This window comes from Sus scrofa, chromosome 6 (genome assembly GCF_054392235.1).
Source record: "Sus scrofa isolate SSC_HxYL_T2T_F1_AM1 chromosome 6, Sscrofa_HxYL_maternal_Yorkshire_Landrace_v2.0, whole genome shotgun sequence".
In the NCBI taxonomy this organism is placed as follows: Eukaryota; Metazoa; Chordata; class Mammalia; order Artiodactyla; family Suidae; genus Sus; species Sus scrofa.
The window spans coordinates 20,255,357-20,275,986 of record NC_139388.1 but is presented as its reverse complement, the minus strand read 5'-3'; the positions used below and the strand labels follow the sequence as shown (position 1 = coordinate 20,275,986).

At 52.6% G+C, this 20,630-nt stretch overlaps 1 protein-coding gene across 8 annotated transcripts in view; it reads right to left on the bottom strand.

Moving 5' to 3' along the window:
* Window positions 1-9,137: 9,137 nt before the first annotated feature.
* The window catches only part of SLC12A3 (solute carrier family 12 member 3), a 40,856-nt gene continuing 29,363 nt past the window's right edge, over window positions 9,138-20,630 (bottom strand). For all 8 annotated transcript variants that reach the window (XR_014805607.1, XR_014805606.1, XR_014805609.1 and 5 more), the window contains exons 23-26: window positions 20,272-20,358; window positions 17,074-17,209; window positions 15,209-15,276; window positions 9,138-9,586 (exon numbers count right to left, since the gene is read on the bottom strand). Coding sequence is in view for 4 of the 8 variants with exons in the window: in XM_021093894.2 (XP_020949553.2) it covers window positions 9,445-9,586; window positions 15,209-15,276; window positions 17,074-17,209; window positions 20,272-20,358 (433 nt within the window). In the remaining 4 variants the exon portion in view is untranslated. The remainder of the gene's footprint in view (window positions 9,587-15,208; window positions 15,277-17,073; window positions 17,210-20,271; window positions 20,359-20,630) is intronic.

The following is a 20,630-nucleotide window of genomic DNA, read 5'->3' as shown; positions in this document are numbered from 1 at the left end:
TGTATTTTATTTCAAACAATCTGGTGTCTCAGGCCCACTGGACTTCCGTACATTGTTCTTGGAACTCTTGTTTTTATTTGGTTTCTAGAGATTCTCCCGAAATAATTCAAGCTCCAGCCAGACATCTTGCCTTTTATGGTCATTTCTGAAAACCCTAATCGGGCCCCCCACACAAACCATCTTCTTTAGGCCAGGAAATGGACATCCTGTTTTGTACTCGTGAAATCCATCCCATGGCAACTCTCATGCCCACGCTAAGCTGCAAGTAGCTTTCTTTCCTCACCAGAAGTAGCCCTCGCAGCAAATCCTCCCAAACAATGCGGCCAGGCATTGGGATGTGCTTTTGTTCAACAAAGAAAGGAGGTATCTCGAACTGGGAAGCTCAGTCTTTGAGTGTGACAACCATTTCCTGGTTACTTCCTGATGCCCGTCTTTCTAAAAAAGCCCATGTTACCGACATTTTTGTAATCAAAGAGAATGAAGACTTATTTGGTTTTGAGAACCCTGAAACTGAGCAGGGCCCTGGGCGGGGGGGGGGGGGGGGGCTCCCAGAGAGTACAAGCCTTTCTGTGTCACCCATTTCTTTTTTTTTTTTTTTTAGAGAATAGGCTTCAGCCTCCATGATCAAAGTTCCAAAGGGCAGGTTCAAAGAGTTGCTCATCAGGGAAAGAGGGGGAATGCAGAGACCCAGGAGGAACAGTCAAGACACAACAGTGCAGCCCGGGGGCAGGGTCCTGGTTTCTGCTCAAGGATACACGGAATATCTTTGAGCTCTTCTGCAGAACTCAGCCCCCCCAAAGGGAAGATGTTACCCACTTTGGTGAAGCATTCTTCATTCCAGAAAGTACTAGGACCAACCACCAGAACCAGGGCCACTAAACACCAGCTTTGAAGAAGGAAAGTTTGTATCTACCCTGCTCCTTATCTGTGGCCCTGTTTTCCACTCCCCACACTATAAAACCACTTCCTAGTCTCTCCCAGAGAAGAGCATAGTCTGTAGGGCATGAGCCTGCTGTGGCCTCCTTTGCCTGGCAAAGCTATAAAGCTATTTTTTTCCTCCATTGCCCAAAACTATCTCCACATTTCCGTGTGGCACTGGTGAAGAGAAGCTGCGTTTCAGCAATAACCCCACTATCTCTTGAGTGGGAAACTCCGAGGGGTGTGGCCAGACAAGACTGCCAAGGGGAAGTTCCTGTTGTGGCGCAATGGATCGGAGGTGGTCTCTGCAGCGCCTCTGCACCGGAACACAGGTTTGATCCCCCGCCCGGTAGCACAGTAAGTTAAGAATCCAGCATTGCCACAGCTGTGGCATGGTCGCCACTGCGGCTTGGATCTGATCCCTGGCATGGGAACTCCATATGTAGATACACACACACACACACACACACACACACACACACACACACACACACACATCTCCTTTATCCACTCATCTGTTGATGGACATTTAGGTTGCTTCCATGTTTTGGCTATTGTAAATAATGCTTCTATAACATGAATTAAAAAAAATCTTTTTAAACATACTTGGTTTTCTCTGTGCTGCTGAATGCTACTTTGCAGCCTTGCCTCCAATAGAGCGAGGAACCCAAATAAAACAACTGCCATCAGACAACAAAAATCCTTATGATTACTCCCAAAAGGATGGGGTAGATGAGTGGGGGATGTCTGCCTGATTCAATAATCTCTCACAGAGTAAATGCTTGGCTTGGCTTTGCTCTATTTTGCAGGTGCAGCCTGCTCCAGGCTTATGGCTCATCCTTGCTGCTTGGGTTTGGCTCCACAGTGAACACCACACGGCGAGCCCTGCCCTCCAGGCCTGCATCTCAGCCGGGATCATGGCTGACCTCCGAGGCCCAGGAAACCTCAAAAGCCCACATTTCGCCATGACAGCCACCGGGCCAGCCCTCTTCTAAATTCTGATGGCAGTTCTGCACGTTACTTAAAGGAAAAGAAAAAATCCATGTTTATTTACCTTAAATTTTATAATGCCTTTTTATAAACACAGACTGTTCTAAGCAGAATTAGAATATTGTAAGTATAATTTCGATTGTGTGTTAGTATCTTTTTTCTCTTGCAAAACCCTCAGCTTCCCCAAGCGGGTTTCAGACTAGAAGATGTGTAAGACTGTAGAATTTGCTACAGCAATATTCCTTTTTTTTTTTTTTTTGGCTTTTTGGGGCCGCCCCTGAGGCATATAGAAGTTCCCAGGCTAGGCGTCAAGTCGGAGCTATAGCTGCTGGCCTCCACCACAGCCACAGCAACGCAGGATCCAAACCGAGTCTTTGACCTACACCACAGCTCACGGCAACACCGGATCCTTAACCCACTGAGTGAGGCCAGGGATTGAACCTGCATCCTCATGGATACTAGTCAGGCATAACCCACTGAGCCACAACGGGAACTCCCTCCCTTGTCCATTTTAATGGTTCTAGCTTTCAGCTCACACTCCCTTTCATTCAGTTCCACTTTTATCTCATCTCTGCTCTGTTCCCACTGCTCATTGGCATGACCCACTTCTTGGCCATTCATTCATTCTTTTTTTAAAAGCTTTTAGGGTGGCACCCTCGGCATATGGAGTTTCCCAGGCTAGGGGTCAAATCTGAGCTACAGCTATCAGCCTACACCACAGCCACAGCAATGTAAGATCCGAGCCGCATCTATGACCTGCACCACAACTCACGGCAACGACAGATCCTTAACCCACTGAGCGAGGCCAGGGATCAAACCTGCAACCTCATGGCTCCTAGTCGGATTCGTTTCTACTGCGCCATGACGGGAACTCCATTCATTCATTCTTTCGACAAACATTTATTGAGTGACTACTCTGTGCTAAGTCCTGTGCTGGGCACTGGGGTGCAAAGATGAGTCAGCTGTGGTCACCATTAGGGCTGATGTGCACTCATTCAGCTATTGCAGCCATTAGAATATTAAAGTCCCCCAGGCCAGCTGGTAAACATGCCATGAGTACCTCCAGCTGCTCTGGCCCTGAGACCCCCGGGTCTTCCACCCATCCAATAAATGAAAGTTCATTCCAATTGCCACCTTCATAGAGCTCATCCTCAAACAGTAGACACACTCGATTCTGCTAAAAAAAATGTTTACCTCCTGCAGAATCTCAAACTTTGAAATGCACACGCACGTACTCACTCAGCTCCCTTCCGGTCTCTCCATCCACCTCGGAGCCCATGTTCCAAAGTACTTCCATGTACTTTTATCATTCTCCTTGAATTCCTTGCCCCTGGGCCTTCCATCTTTCTTGCTTGGCCAGCCCTGTCACTGGGGAACATGGCCCCTGCGTCCTGCATATTTGCTATCTGACCTGGTGCTCAGGAGCCCTGCCAGAGAAAGGCTGGGGGGGGGCAGGTGTCCTGAGAATTTTACCCCCTTGCACTGGCAGACATCAGCTGTGCCTTCCCTGCTCCTTGGCAAAATTTCCCCCATATTTGGTCGACTCACCATAACCACCACTTCATCAATTATCCTCTGCCTTGCATCTTAAATCTTTCCCCTCTGACCTATAAAAACACCCAGATCTCTTTCTCCCTTCCCCCGTAACAGACATTTATTGCTCAGTGAATATTCATATTGCCCTCTCCCCCCAGCAATTTTCCATCAGCTTCCATGTGATTTATTTGGCTAATGGACTTTGAGTAGAGGCAATGTGTCCCTTCTGAGCTGAAGCATCTGAAAGCCAGTGCATGACCCTCAGCTCTCTTTTCCCTTCCCTGGGGAGCTGAAAGCTCCTGGCTGAGGGAGTGGCCTCACAAGATGGGGAAAGTTTTGATTACTGGGTCTTGAAGTGGAAAAGGGGGCTTCCCTCGCATAGACAAATTTGCTAAAGAGAAGCCGATCTTCGTCATGTAAGCCACTGACATTTAGAGGGTAAATTGTTACTGCAGCCTAGCCCACCGTTACCCCGGCTGATACACCCATTTAAGATAATAACAATCAAAGGCCTTCTCTAGAGTCTGCTTCTCCTTCAAGTGCTCACCTTATTTTTTGTCACATTAGCCTCCTTATTTTTCTCTCCATCGCTGAGTTACTCAGGCACAGGTTTATATGCATGTCTGCTGCTTTCCTTTCCCGTCTGCCAATTATTCCTCAGCCCCAGTCCCTGATCACCCTCGCCAGTGCAAGGGTGTAAAATTCTCAGGACACCTGCTCCCGGGCCTTTCTCTGGCAGGGCTCCTGAGCACCAGGTCAGACAGCAAATATGCAGGACGCAGGGGCCGTGTTCCCCAGTGACAGGGCTGGCCGAGCAAGAAAGATGGAAGGCCCCGGGGGCAAGGAATTTAAGGAGAATGATAAAAGTGCTTTACCAGCTCACCCTCTGCCAGGCTCCCAGGCATGCCCAGAGCTGCAGTTCAGCAGCTCTCTCAGGGGCTTCTCCTCGCAAGCCAGCTCCCAAGAGGGGGAACTCTGTGCGTCTTGGACCCTTCTCTGGTGCCTCCAAAGGCCTTTGGTTACCTGCTTTCTCCTCCTGCCCCCCCACCCATGATCTTTCCCAGACTGCTTTGCTGGCAGCCTCCTCTTCCTCCTGCCCCTGAATGTAGCCCTTCCCAAGGTCTAGCCCCCAGCCCTCTCCTTCTCTCTACCTTCTCTCCTGGGGAGCTCCCCCGAGCTGTGAGCTGGATTTCCCCTCCATGACTGTGACTCCCAAATCCACTCATGGTCTCTGTTCTCAGAGTGTCAGGCACCCCAAGCTCCAGGACCACAATTCTGACCACTGGATGTCTTCACACTTTAAGAGTCTGAAACCAAACCTGCCACTAGCTCACTTCCTCCAGCAGAAAACCTTCGACCTGGCCCTCCATACTGCATAGTTTGTTCATGCTTACAGCTGCCTGGGCTCAACTCCTGGGGCCCGGTTTCCATCTACACACACGTCCAGGCAAGTCCCAATTCTGGAAGATACCGTTCCTCCCCCTTTCCGTGCCCTTTGCCACTCTTAGAGTGTTGAGACTGGCTGACTTGCTTCTGCATAGCCTCCCCTCTGGATGCCCTGCCTTTTCTCCTCCTGCTTCCTCCATCTCCCGTCTGGCCACGCTTCCTAAGGCTCAGATCGCCCCTTCACCTTCAGTGGCTCCCCAGTGCCTCTCAGTGAGCTGTGAGCGCCTCGGCCTTACTGTGGGGACCTCATACGCCAGGAAGACTGGCTGATATCCTGTTCCCCAAACATACCTGGTAAGCTGGCCTTACTCTGGCCCTGGCTTAAAGCCATCCTGCCACCTGCGGTACCTTCTCCCAACCCCAGCCCTCGTTTCTGATGGTAGAATCCCAACGATTGTTCACACCTGTTTGAAATACTTGTTGCCCCAGCCAGAGTTTCCTAAATCCCTTGACCTTCGCGTTTGCTTCCTCTTAGTTGTGTTTTGTAAGTCTCCCATGAGCTGGAGTGAAAAACACTTGTCCTTTCTTACCACTGTCTTGCGTCCCTGTGACAATTCGGCTGTCCGGCCCCTCAGCCAGGTGGTTCTTCTTCACGCTTTGCCACATGGTATTTTTAGAAGCGAGTTTGTTACGGCTCCTTTCGGGTAGGTGCGCCGATGACATGCTGTGCTTTCGGTCACAAGGTTAACCCTCATTGGTGGGGAATTGGGGAATTACCAACGAACCCCGTGGCTGGGCTTTCCTGGGCCCCGTTTCTGTGAACACTTTTGAAGTAGGCAGTATTTCTTTTTTTGATATCCTGAGCTATACAAAGTTACTAGCGAAACCTGGCTGCTTTGCATGTGCTTGGGGGCCTCCCAGCAGGTGGTTCTTCTGGAACATTCCAGCGATCCTCATCCCCGTGAAACCTACCTCTCCCTCCCAGCCACATGAGAGGTCGGGCAGGTATGTAAAAAGGGAATTCAGCCCAAACGGGGATCTCCCTGCGCTAATGAGACCCCCAACTTTCTGTCTGGGCGGGGGAGCTCAGAGCACCAGATATGGTGGAAAATGGGCACTGCTGTACTCATGGCCAAACCACGGCAAGTCTGGGTAGGAACTGAAAGAGGATATGAAATCTGGAGGCTGAAGGGCCGCAGGGAAAATCAGGAGCTATCTGGGCATTGGATGGATCCCAGGGAAGATAAGTCCCTTTTGCAGTGGCCGGTGTGGCTGCTGGCTGGGGCTGGGCCCCGGCCCTGATGACCCACCCCCCTGTGGTTTTCCATGACGTTCAGCATTTTCTCTTCCAAACACAGAGAGAGAGACACACACACACCATGCACCAAAATCTCTTACTTTCCTAATGCCCAGTAGGGCCCACGATGACTTGGCCTTCAGAGCCCCCAGGCACACAATAGGGCAGCAGGAGGTGGGGGGCCAAGGGTGGGGGTGCCTGACAGTGTGCTCTCCACCCTCACCCCCGATTCCACAACTTTGATCAAGCAGGCTTGGGTCAGACCCCAGTCAGCAGCAGGCCAGCTGGCTGGTGACAGCTGTTTTAGTCCGAATCTGTCATTTCATAGACTGCAGCTCAGAGAGGTGAAGGGGCACATCCAAGGTCACAGGCCAGTTTTGCAGGGAGACAGCAACTCAGGTCCAGGGCCTTTGGTGGCCACGCTGGGGCTCTTTCCACGCAACCTCTCCACCTCTCAATTTGAGGCAAGACTGAAAATACTGGGAGACTTTTATAAAACTGAGGAAAGTGGATTCCCCGTGAATCCGCAAACGCATGTCAGGGAAGCAAAGGGGAGATAAGTGGCTCCTCTAGACGCTCATGTGGAAATCTGGCTGTCTGACCCACAGAACCAGTGCAAGCTCAGAGAAAAGGTCAATCCAGGGTTGAAAAAAACCACACAGTTAATTTTTTCAAAACACTCCACAGAGTTGAAAACCGGTGTGTTCCAAAACAGCGAAATTCTGTTGACTGAGGAAACGTATTTTTTATTCATTTCATTGTTTTTGACCTTACTGTGAACTCAAGGCCTTTTTTTCTTTTTTAAACAAAGCTGCTATCGTTGCTCGAAAATCTGATGTTCAACATGGTAAAAAAATTTTTTTTAAAAAAATTCCTGAAGCCAAAGCATTCTCTGTTCTTAGATCAGGGTCTCCCTGAGTTCAGAAGAGGGAGCACCCGTTTGCCAGAAAATGGTTTTCCATGTGGCTCTAGAAAGGCCAGCGTTCCCTGGGGGAGGCTTCGCCTCTTCTAGAGTTGGAGTTGGTCCAGGTTCCCTGAATGACTCGGGAGCCCGGCCAGGCGCTCCGTCTCTCTCAGCGAGCCCTGAGGGCTAACAGGACAGGGGCTCATTTCACAGCCTGGGAGCCCAGAGCCTTGGTCTCTGAGGTGGGGTGAACACTAAAGTGCCTGGGGTCCCAACCCCAAGAAAGATCGTTTGCCTCCATGACTAAGTGGGGCTTCAGTGCCCCTGGAGGGGGCCAGCCGGACCCAAAGATGCCTCATTCCTTGGCCACCCCAGTGCTATTGGAAGAAGGCCCAGCCAGCTGAGCTCCCAGCAGCTCACCTTCACCCTGCTTAGGGACATCTGAGCTGAAGTGCCCTTTCAGGGAGCCTCACCCACCGGCTGTGGGCATCTCTTTCTCTCTCTCTCTCTTTTTTTTTTTTTTTGGCTTTTTAGAGCCACATCCGCAGCATATGGAAGTTCCCAGGCTAGGGGTCGAAACGGAGCTACAGCTGCTGGCCTGCGCCACAGCCACAACCACACAGGATCTGAGCCGGGTCTCTGACCTACACCACAGCTCACGGCAATGCCGGATCCTCAATCCATTGAGCAAGGCCAGGGATTGAACTCGTGTCCTCATGGTTCCTAGTCAGATTTGTTTCTGCTGCGCCATGAAGGGAACTCCTGGGCATCTCTTAATGTACATTCTGCTTCTGCATCCCAGGTGATTGGTGCAAACACTCTGGAGGGGTTCCATCCATAGTAACCTGAACACCCTTACCTGAGCAAGTTTCACCTTCCCCAGTTTCTCTCTCACCTCTGACCCTCACCTTACACTCCCCTCACTTCAGCCCCCTCTGCCACTTGCTCTGTTTCCATCTCTTATTGATGGTTCCTCCCACCCTGTTCTTCCACCCAGCCTTGGGCACAGTTTGGACCCGTTTTTTCTTCTTTTTTCTTTTTAGGGCTGCACCTGTGGCATATGGAAGTTCTCAGGCTAGGGTGACATTGGAGCTATAGTTACTGGTCCAGGCCACAGCCACAGCCACGCCAGATCTGAGCCCCGTCTGCAACCTAGACTGCAACTCATGGCAACACTGGATCCTTAACCCCCTGAACAAGGCCAGGGATCGAACCTGCATCCTCATGGACACTCGCTGGTTCTTAATCTGCTGAACCACAATGGAAACTCGTAGAGCTTTCTGATTCTTTGCCCACTCTTGCTCTCTTTACACCTACCTCTCTGCCTCCCCATTCCTGACCTGCCAAACCCAGTCCCTAACCAAACCACCATCCTCCATCTCCAGCCACACCTGAAATTTAACACCCTTCCACCAGATTCCCTAGACCTTGCCCCTCCTCTGAGGCTCTTTCTCAGCATGCCCACCATCTATACTCCTCCACAAGGTGTTTTTTGCTAATTCCCTTTCCTTCCTCGAGGGATGAACTGGAGAAATGGCTATGAAACCCACCACGGCCTTTCCCCACGTCAGACGAGCTCTCTGTTGTGTAGAAAAACACAGGGTACAGAGAAAAGTCTAAGCTGTACTTTTTCAGTTGTAGGTCAGCACCCATTAGTGGGTCCCAAGATCATTTTAGTAGATCGCCAGCAACATTAAAAGGAGAAAAAGAACCAGAACAGGAAATACTGGAGTATGTCATCCACGGTAAGAATAAGGACTGTTTTGTGACATGTTAGTTTCCCTGTGTTTGCTCCAAGTCTCAGTGTAAAAGAGATTTCTTACTGTGTAGGTTGCAGCCCCCAAAAGTTTGAAAGTCCCTGGCCTACCAAAGAACCAACCAAGACACTGGAGATGTGCTGTTGAAAGTGAAGGAAGTGAGACGTGGTTAAAGACATTTGCATTATTATGGAGGCTCAATGATCCGTGTATCCCTCCTGTGAGGGCTGCAGGGTGTGTGTGTGTGTGTGTGTGTGTGTGTGTGGTTGTGGGGTGGGGCCTGGTTAGGGCACTCCCAGGAAAGAGCCATAGAAACCATCAGGATTCACACTCAGCACTCTGACTCAAATTTGTATACCAGTCAAAGACTGAAATCTTAATTTGTTGTGACCAAGAGCAAAAGGAAACTTAAAAGGACTCTGGCTCCACCAGAGAGTTTTCCAGAGAACTCCATCTGATACTTCTCCAGCCCATAAACACAAAGCCCAGAGGACGTGTCCGATGGGAGTGAGGTCCAGCCGAGGTTTGGAAATCCTCCAGCTTCTTCCGTCGGATCGACAGATGCTACCATTTAAAGTGCACCTTTAAATGGTCCCCGTGGACAGGTGGGTGGCCCGTGCATCCAGGCCTGGGGCAGGCAGTGGCCAAGCCTGGAGCTACTGGCAGTAAAAGGTGAGCACGTTTTCCTGGTTTCCTCGGATCAGGACGACTGGGGGTCTGAGGTCCTGGGACAGCGTCTCCAGCCAGGCCATGTAGAGCGAGCTCGGGCACTTGCCCTGCCTCCCTATGGGCAAGGTGCTGCGGAGCGGAGGAAGCGCCAGATGCCACGTTACTAAGGGGCCTTCTGCACACGGCCCACTTCCCGGTTTGCTTTCTTTTCTGTCTTTTTTTTTTTTTTTTTTTTTTAATTCCCTAGGGCTGCACTTGCGGCATATGGAGAGGTTCCCAGGCTAGGAGTCCAATCGGAGCTGTAGCTGACGGCCTACACCACAGCCACAGCAACACCAGAGGCGAGCCATGCCTGCCACCTACACCACAGTTTCGGCAACGCTGGGTCCTTAACCCAATGAGAGAGGCCAGGGATGGAACCCGAATCCTCATGGACACTAATCAGTTCCGTTACCTCTGAGCCATGACAGGAACTCCCTGGTTTGCTTTCTGAACAGCCTCTCTCTTTTTTTGACTGTGCCTGCAGCATGTGGAAGTTCTGGGGCCAGGGGTGGAACTCATGCCACAGCACCAACCCAAGCTGCTGCAGTGACAATGCCAGATCCTTCACCCGCTGTGCCAAAAGAGAACTCCACAGCCTCTCTATTTATTAACCCTTTCCGAGTGCCTTCTTCCTAGCCACCCTAGGAATGACCTCCCACTCTCTTGAAAGCATGACTTGAAATGCACCTTCAGTCCCAAAGCCATGGCTGTAAGATTCCTGGGATCTAGTCACCATCAGCCCCTCCAACCTCACCTTCCACCACCCTCAGCCTCGCTTAACCACAGGGGCTTCCTTTCCACTCCTGAGAAAAATGGCAAGCTTACTCCTGCCCCAGGACCTTGGCATGCGATGTTCTTTCCACCCAGAAGGCAGTTCCCCCAGCTCTTCACCTGGCTGGCACCTTCGAGTCCCTCAGGCCTCGGCTCAAGTGCACCTCCTTCCCCCATCACCCTCTCCAAGCCCCTCTTCCCGTCTCTCTGTATCAGCCCTCCCGGTTTCATTATCCTCACAGCACTTCCCACTCCCAGATCCCCTTTTCACTTATTTGCTGTCTGTCTCCCCCACTCGAAGGTAAGAGCAGGCCAGGTCTGTTTTGTTCACCACCCTCTCCCCTGTGTCTAGAACAGAGTCTGACATGGTGAGGCCATGTCCCACCCCAGCAGGCCACTTAGGTCACGCCAGCCTCGCCTCTTCTGCCTGTGGCCACAACACCACGACATGTTCATGCATTCCATCTGAGTGTCCTGGTCCTGCCCCCTGCCCTCTGTGCAAGGTCCTGGGAGCCGGACTCTGCCATCACCCGGGGAGGGCCCTTATCCAAACCACAATGCTGTGCAATTAACAACATGCCCTGGGAATGCCGTTCAGCTGCATTTTCATGGCTATTTTGGGAAGAGCCTTTTCCATCGTCTCAAGATTCCAAAGATACATGGTGATGACTGAAGCCGCCCTGCTCCGGGCTGGAGGAGAAGGGGGCACCACACAGACCCCACTGGCGTCTCATGAAGCTGGGGCAGCAGCACCTGACCTGGGACTGCACCTGTTTGTTTCCCTAAAGTACACCCACAGGTCTTATTTCACCTGAACCTCAAAACCTCCCTGGAGAAAAGCTGAGAGAACCGGGCAGGAAGGAGGATGCGGGGCGACGCAGGGCTTCGGAGCCCAGCTCTGGTGTCAGAGAGGCTGTAGGAGTTGTGGCTTTGCCATCTCCTCAGCCACGTGGCTTTGAAAAATAGCTCCCTGGCCCTGAGCCTCAGGTTTTGCTCAGTGAGAACACACTCATCCCCCACGGACACTCGGGAACTCTTAGGAAGCCCTGGCCCACGAAGGGTGCCACAAGGAGTAAGCACTTTGTTAACAGGGGTTATCACCCCTCATCACCATTCGCCAGCACGAGATGCCCACGCCAGTGCGGGGCGGAGCTGGACTTGCCTTGAGGTCCTGGGATCTTCGTACTCCCACGGCCCCTGCTCACCGCGACCCCCACTCTACTGAGAAAGTGAATCAACATCTCTAAACAGCTGCCCCTTAATTAAAATTTCATCCTCAAAGTGTCTCGCAGGGCAGCCATCCTCCTCCCTGAAAAGGCAAGGTCCCTAGGCCGGAGGAAGCGGGGGGGGGGGGGGGGGGGGGGAAGCAAGGACATGCCGTCAAGCCAGCGTCCCCTCAGTTAGACTGTGTGTGCATCTGGTGACTTTCCAGGGAAAAGGAAAAGTGGGAATATTGACACCAGACTTTCCTGATTTAAGTTAGGCCTGAGGCTGAAAATGCCCTCCGGGAACCATTTTCAGGGACCGAATTCAGAAACGTCAAAGGCCCCAGCGGGACTGGTGGCTGTGTTATCAGGTGCAAGGGACACCCATCGCTCTTGCTGTGGCCTTTCAAGCCCAGTGTGAAGTTCCCTCCCCTAGTGGAGCCTGTCCACCTGTTGAGGGGCAGCCTCCCCCGGGGCCCGTCAGTGACACTCCCTACTTCGGCTCCCAGGATGTGAGCCTCTAAGCTCTTAATCTTTAGAAATAAAGCTGCTCCAGAACAAAGAAGGCTTTTGTTCAGAACTGCATCTCTTAACCACAAAGAAAGGCAGCCTTGGATCTAACCTAGATGCGGAAAGATAACCGCGATTCAGAACCGGTGTCTGAAGCTTCAAAACTCAGTCCCCATTTGGCAGCTGTGAGATCCTGGCAGGCGCTGAACGTCTCTGAGACTCAGTTTCCTCAACCCCTGGGTGTGGGTGGCAGGGTGGGGATGGGGGCGACAAAGAACCTCTTCACCGAGTTCTGAAAATTCATAAGGCCCAGTGCCTCACAGAGGCTCAATCAATAAAAGGCAAAGTTGATTACTATTACTTTGGCTACTATTATTTGGTTTTGAGGAAGGAGTCCTTTTTTTTTTTTTTTTTCCTTTTCACGGTCACACCCGCAGCATATGAAGGTTCCCAGGCTAGGGGTCTAATCGGAGCTACAGCTGCCGGCCTACACCACAGCCACAGCCACACCAGATACGAGCCATGTCTGTGACCTACACCACAGCTCCCAGCAACACCGGATCCTTAACCCACTGAGTGAGGCCAGGGGTCAAACCCACATCCTCATGGCCACTATGTCAGGTTCTTAACCTGTTGAGCCACAATGGGAACTCTGAGAAAGGAGTCTTTACATTAAAAAAAAAAAAAAAAAAAAAAAGAGGTAGGGGTCTAGACCCAAACTTAGGCCAGAAATAGGATGTTAGTGTGGTCAAGGTTGTTGGAATGGTTACAAGACTGGTTTACCAGCTGGGCAGGTTAAGCTAAACTTGAACATGGGCCAATAATCAGAGAAACTGCTGATTAGTACATGATGAATAAGCCAGTTCTGCCTCAAATCTGCTCTAGAAAACAGCTCAAGTGTGCTCTCCAAAATGCTGGGGCACGTGATTTTGTCATTTCACTGAGGCTCGGAAGGATTTTTTTTCATCCTTAGAATTTCTGGGGAATGTGGGCTTGTGGGCCCCACCCCACCCTCTGATCTGGAAGGAATTGAGGAATTTGCCATTTTCCACAGTCCCCCGGGGTTCAGATAAAGCTGACCCTCAGACTCAACTATTCACAGGCAGGTCTCTGGGTTAGAGATTAGCAGGACCAAGCTGCAGCTCCCTCCCAGGGGTGTTGGCTTGACAGCTGTGGCTGCCGCCATGGGGTGGGGCGCTGCGAGCAGGCGTGCAGGCGTCTACTCTGTGGGGGCAGGCCTCCTGATGATTTGTGTCAGCTAATCCCACAAAGGCCCATGGGCAAGAGATTCATTTTCCCTTGAGGTCCCGGGGCTGGGGGAGGGGGAGGGGGCTGGTGCCAGGGAGTGGTCACCTCCCTGGATGAAATTCCTAGTGTTATGGCTTGAGAGACTGACTCATTTTAGTGGCAAATAAATGCAGGATCAGAATATGTTAGACTGGAAGAGAAACTTGGACACAATTTAGTTCAACTCTTCTCTATAATCAGGGAAGCCAAGGCTCAGAGAAGGACGGTTACTTGCCTGAGGCCACACAGTGGACTAAGGGCAGAGACAACATGCAAATCTGCTTCTCTGAACAGAGGTGGCAGTTGGGAAGAGGTGGCTTGACACACTGGGCCTCAGCTGGCACACACCAGGTACCCCACGTGGGCGGGGAATGTCAGGGAGCCATCCCACCATGAAGCCATGGCTACCGCCTTGCTCGCTGACCTGGTCCACACTCAAGCTAACCTGGCCCTAGGAACATTCTCTGCGAGATGTTGGCCAGAGGCTTGGAGACGAACCCACTTTCCCTATACCACAGTCCCCACAACAAAGGAAACATGAAGCACTTCCTTTGTACAAAAATTATCTCCCCAAACCCCAGGAAGCATGGCTTCCAGCAAAGCCAGCTTCGCCAGTGGGCCACCTGTGCATACACGCCCCACGCTGAGAAAGTCCCCTGGCTGGGTTTAATGCCCTGCTATCACCAAATTGACATCCTTTTTTTTAAAACATTCTTTTGGGGGGCCATGGCCAGTAGTAGCTTTATGTGGGATCTTAGTTCCCGGGTGGGGGACTGAACCCCAGCCGCAGAGGTGAAAGCACCGAGCCCTAACCACTAGACCACCAGGAACTCTCCCATCTTGACATTCTTAATCATTTTTTTTTTTTTTTTTTTTGTCTTTTTGCCATTTCTTGGGCTGCTCCCGCGGCATATGGAGGTTCCCAGGCTAGGGGTCCAATTGGAGCTGTAGCCACTGGCCTACGACAGAGCCACAGCAACTCGGGATCCGAGCCGCACCTGCAACCTACACCACAGCTCACGGCAACGCCGGATCGTTAACCCACTGAACAAGGGCAGGGACCGAACTCGCAACCTCATGGTTCCCAGTCGGATTCGTTAACCACTGCGCCACGACGGGAACTCCTCTTAATCATTTTTGAACAAGCGGCCCCACATTTTCACTGGGCACATGGCCCCACAAATTGTGTGCTCCATCCTGGCTTCAGGGTAAGAACAAGCAGGTTCTGCTGGCCTCTTGGCCGTCCTGCGGAATCCACAGGTGGCTTGTCCTGGGACATGTCAGTCACTCCTCTTGGCCAGCGCCCCCCACATTCCCTCGGAGCTGGGCCTCTCCCTTGGAGAGGGGACCAGATGGCCTGGCTGACGGTGTTCTGTCTCCTGGCCTCAGAGAGAGTGGAGCCACTCTGAGAATCCCCAGGCCACCGTCACCCTCCCCTTGTCTTTCCCGTACTCAGCCTTGGCCCATACCCACCCAGGGCAGCCCTAACCAGAGCAGTGGAAACCGAGGGTCTGACAGGCATGGAGCCTGAAGAGCTGCCCAGACCTGGCACCAACATCCACCAAGGGTGGCCGATGGCCAAAGAGGGCTGGGTGATTCCCAAACAACAGCTTTTCTTCTGGAATGAGCTGGGTCCCCTTTGCCAAGCTGAGTTTGGCAGGAAAAAGGGCAATGGATAAAGGGGAAGCAGGGCCAAAGGGCATTGGTGAGGCCTGGGCCACGTGGGGCCCAATAGCTCTGCCAGCTGGCACTCGGGCCAGGGCGCAGGGCAGACACAGGCCTGGCCACGTGCTGAGAAGCCACCTGGACTGTGTTCATGGGAGCTGGGGCCTTTCGTCTGCACAAAGGAAGGCTCCGGTCCTCAGCCGGTGGCCGTCCCTTCAGAGCAGACACCCTTGGCCTCGGTGACAGGCTCCTCGCGCAGGGTGCTACTTACACGACGACCAGAGCGGCGTCCCGGGAGTAATCCAGCAGAATCTCGTTCAGCCTCACCTGCCGAAGGGACTGGATGGGGAAAGACACGAGGTCACGGCCTCCACCCCCTGCGCCGTCACGACCAAGCCAGGGGCCTCTCGGAACATCTCAAACCGGATGTGTGAATTGTTCCCCATAACTGACCAGAGACTGTCCCGCCTCCGAGAAGGTACCTGAGTGCCAAGCTCCCTCAGTTACCTTCAGCCAAGCGTGGCTCACTCAGCCATGCCTCCCTGGGTCTCTCCCTCCTGAACTTATTACCACCACCAGCAGGATGGCTCATGTGGGGTCAGGGGACCTGGGTTCGAATCTCAGCCCTGAGAGTGTCTGCAGAAAGAAGCTGAGCAGGCATCTTGCCTCCCCGGGCGTCGCTGTCTCCATCTGTGCGAAGGGTAGGACAGTGCCCTCTGCCCGGAAATTTAGGGAGGCCTGAGTAAGATTAGCTGTGCAAAAGCGCCAGGCCGAGGGGAAGGCCCTTGATGGGCTGGACTTGGAGCAGGGCTGGACGGCTCTACCTCCCCAGTAACAGTGGGCAAGAGCCTCCTGTGGACGTGGAGACTTGCTCAGCGTTGTTCAAGGAGCCGGGAGGCTGTGGGAGGCTCTGGGGCTTCAGGGCGCCAGGCCAGGGCATTCCCCGAAGCCCAGGTGGCCCGGCCTGTGGCGGGGGTGGGGGTGGGGTCCTTTCTGGCCCAAGGCCTGTCTGAATTGTCCAGAAATGAATGATGCTCGGGGTCCGAGGGGCAGCGGACACTCCATTTGAGAGACTAGAAAACTGAGAGGAAGTGCATTCACCTGGACCTCACTCGGTCGACACTGGGGGTGGACTGCCGTTGTGGGAACCCGCCGATGTGCTGGAGGATGTTTAGCAGCATCCCAGGCCCCTCCTGGCTAAGTGGGAGTAGCAATGCCACCCCCGGTGGTGACAACCAAAAATGTCTCCAGAAGTCACCAACTATTCTCCACGGGGCTGCATTGCCCCCTGGGAGAGAAGCACTGACCCGGAGCCCACAGGGAGCCCAACCTTAAAATAGCCAGGACAGGACTCTCCGCTGTGGCCCGGTGGTAACAAACCCGACTAGTATCCATGAGGATAAGGATTCAAGCCCTGGCCTTGCTCAGTGGGTTTAGAATATGGTGTTGCCATGAGCTGTGGTGTAGGTCGCAGATGCGGCTCAGACCCTGCATGGCTGTGGCTGTGATATAGGCCAGCAGCTGTAGTTTTGATTCAGCTTCTAGCCTGGGAATTTCCATATGCTGCAGGTGCAGCCCTAAAAAAATAAATAAAATAATAATAATAATTTTTTTAAAAAAGGAAAAATAAATACATAAAAATAAAATAAATAAAAATAAAAATTGCCAGGACAGCCATCGGTCTCCTTCAGGCCTTGTCAGAGTCCTGAAGGTGCCGCCTGGGCAGGGGGTGGGGTTTACAGCCTCGGGGAAGGTCAGCCAGCTTTGTCAGCCCACAGGACAAACTGCACCTTGACCTTCACTGTTTTCCCTGTGAATCCCTTCCTGCAGGTGTGGAGGAACAGGGCGGGAGATGGAGGACTCTGGGCAGTCCACTGTCACCACTAGGAGGTGACTCAAATCGGGCAGGGGGACCAGGCTCCCACACCAAAGATGACTGTGACATCAACCACTGGGTCACCATCAGCTTGCGCGCTTATGGCTTGAGGACCCCTCAGAGGCTTGGGGCAGGGAAAGTAGACCTGAGGGTCAAGGAACGTGAGTTAAGGAAGCCCAGGTGAGACGGGCACAGGCTCTGCCCCAGGTGGAGCACCTCGAACCCCACCCCACCCAGCAAGTCCCTTCTCTCCCCTGCACCTTGATTCTATTCTTGTTAATCTCTTCGTCCGAGATCTTCCAGGGGCAGTCCCGCCTCATCTCGCTGACGGTGGCCTCATCCTTGAAGCCATCATTCAGGCGGAAGGGTGCGACCATGTCCTCAAACCGCTTGGTGCTGGGGACAGAGAGAGCAGGTGAGACCGGGTGAGATGCCCGTTTCCAGGGGAACCAGGCCCTCAGAGGGGAGAGAGGTGGGTACCACAGAGATACACGTTTCAGACTGAAACCCATTCTGATGCTGCTTTTTACATCAAAGGAGCTTCCAGCTTTTTACTCCAAAGCAGCGTTGGTTTTGGCACTGACGGTTGGGTCTGACTTTCCACAGAACTTTACAAGCTCTCCACAGTGGCTGACCTGGGATCCACCTCCACCCACCTGACTGTCCCCCAGGTATTTCCTGAGCACTGTCCTGGGCCAGGCTCTGTGTGACCCAACAGTGAACAAACCAAACAACATCCCCCATCCTGAGAGAGCTCATGGTTTTTGCTGCGTGACAAATAAGCAAATAAATACAGATGGGAGGAATTCTGAAGGCACAAATTGAGGACTGGGATGGGGAATAACCAGGCAGGGAAGGTTTCCCTGGACCCAAGGAAGCCCATCCTTCCGAAGCCAGCTAGGTATAGGGCAGAGGAGGCTGGAGCCAACAGAACGGAAGGTGCAAAGGCCTTGAGGCAGAAGCGTGCCTGGGCTGTTTGAGGAGCAGCAAGGGAGCCCATGTGGATGGAGCAAGGCGAGTGCCAGGGAGAGTGGATGCCGACACGTGTTAGGTCAGACAAAGGAGGAAGAGCCAGGAAAGGACACTGAGGAAGGACCGCTGAGGAAGGAGGGAACCAGGGGAGAGCAGCGTCTTAGAAGCCAAAAGAAGAACTGTTTCAAGAAGGATCACTGTGTCAAATGCAGCTGAGAGGCAGAGAAAGATGAAGACAGAAGCAGGCTCTGCTTGTCTGGCAGTGTGGCCATCACAGGCGCAGCCGGCGAGAGCGATTTCAGTGGCGCAGTGGGAGGGCAGCCAGGCTGGAGTGAGCTGGAGGATGAGGGATGGGGAGGCCTCACTTTGGAGAAGGCTGGCTATGCAAGTGGGGAGAGAAGTGGTCCAGGAGGTGCAGGCAGGGGCAAAGGGGGTTGAAAGATCAGATGTGCTGGATGGGGTCTGTGTGGTGGGTGGCCCTGTCCTCTCCACCGGGGAAGGTCTTCCCCCATCTCTGTTCACGGCCTTTCTCAAGGCTCTGCTCCTCCACCAGCAGAGACGGCCCTACTCTCTTGTGCATTCTGGTCCATCTTTGCAGCATTCTGATGGCTCTTGACGCCCCCAGCCTGCACCTCAGCTGGGGTCAATGCCGCAGGAAAGGGCTTCAACTTACTCATCTCCACCCCAGCAGCTCAAGCGCAGCCTTGAGAGAGTGGGAGGGTCAGTCAGTATATCCACCACTATTAAATTGTTCCTTGCTTCTCCTGATTTCCTTCCCTCTCGAGGTTAACAGGGGCTAAAGAGGTCAGGACAGACCCTACTTATTAAGACAGAGTCCTGGAAAATGTCACGTAGACAAATTTACAGAAAGCAGTCCTATTGTAAACATTTTTTTTCTTTTTTTTTTTTTTTTTGCTTTTTAGGGCCACACTGTGTATGGAGATGCCCAGGCGAGAGGTTGAATCGGAGCTACAGATGCCGGCCTATACCACAGCCGCAGCCATGTGGGATCTGAGCCATGTCGGCAACCTACACCACAGCTCATGGCAACGCCAGATCCTTAACCCACTGAGCAAGGCCAGGGATTGAACCCACAATCTCATGGTTCCTAGTCAGATTCGTTTCTGCTGTGCCACAACAGGAACTCCGGTAAACATCTTTTAAGAATGTGAAACTGAATTGCTGGCAAAGTAAATCATCCCTTCTGGTCTGACGATCGAGCCCTGCTGCAAATTCACACAAGAGTTTGCTTGAAGTCTGCCCACTTGCCATTACTTGAGGGGGCAGGGGGAGTGGCTGCCCAGACCATTCGACATCTTGCTCCCTGCAAGTGCCAGTGTGTTAACATAACATCAGGGGCTCCAGCTACCATGCTTCTGCCTCAGGGCCTTTGCACCTTCTGCTCTGTTTGCTCCAGCATCCCTCAGACCTGTGAAAGGGACATGCCTCTGCCTGGTCCCTAAACAGAAGGAAGAGCCATCTAGGTGGACATTTGGGGGCCTATGGTTCTGCCACTCCTGGCCACGGCCAACTGGACCAAAGGTAGCCAAGATATAGGTCTGCCAGTGACCTTTACCTTGGCCTGGCAGGAAGGGATGAGCTGGGTGAGTCATAGTCCCTTTGGCAAGCCCTTCAATTAGACAATGCCCGGAGAAGGAAGGAGGCAGCTCGTAGCAGAGGTGAGACTGCAAGGAAAGGTGATATGCAGACAGAGCTTGGAAGACACAAGCAGGCAGAAGCCATGAGACCAGCATTTACTGACCATTGACTCTGGGATGGGTGCTGCGTTAAGCCCATTCCAAGGATTATCTCTAAGTCAGTGGTTCTCAAACTGGGGTGGCTATGTCAGGACGGGAGAGCTCGTTAGAAATGCACATTCTCATGCCATACCCCAGACCTACTGTCTCAGAATCTTGGGACTGAGCCCCCCCCAGCTATGTTTCCACAAACCCTCCAGGTGATGCTGATGTTTGAGAACCACTGCTTTACGAAAACACTCCGGGGATTGGAGAAAAGTTAGAAAACCAGCGTAGGTAAAATCAGCGTTTCGTGAGTAGCAAGCAGCCTGAGCTCCTTAAATGTGAAGCCAGAGACATCCTCAGCCACCCAGCCACCCTCTGCAAGGTGGGTGGGTGGGGGCCTGAGAGATGAAACACCCCCCTCTGTTCAAGGAGCAGAACAGCCATGATCTACACCAGGAAGAGCTTCAAAAACACCTGGTCTGTGAAAAGCATGAACGTGAGCATTCATTGGCCTCCAGCCCAGGTGTCCGGCAAAGACCACAGCTCTGATATGCAAAGGACCAGCAAGCGGGGGAGGGAACACAAATGAAACTTAACGGCTGCAAACTCGATCCTTCCTCTTTCTTTCTATACCCAGTCTAGGCAGGGGCAGGAAGGACCATGCTCTTGCCCTTGACTCAAGGGCCCACGGGCAGAGGGGGGTCTGTTCCTTTCTGCCTGGAACCCCCAGTACAGAGAACTTACTGCTCAGCCCGTGGCTTCTGGTTGATGTCAGGAAGGACGTGAACTTCGTGGAATCTCAACCGGAACTTGCTCAGCAGAGAAATGATCCTGGAAGAGAGAGATTTTTTTTTTTTTTTAACTGTATTCATTCATTCAGTGAGTGTTTACTGAGCCCTGTGGAGGATACAGTGGCAAACAAAACAAACCTGCCTTTGGGAGGTTCACATTCTAACCTGGGAGGGGGACAGACAGGAGATGAATATTGATAAAGCAGGTCAGATGATGACAAGTGACATGGGAAAGGAATGGTCCTAAGTATCTGGTGGCCATCTCTGGACTAGTGCACCTCACATTTTAATGTCTGTGCACCTGCAGGTGAT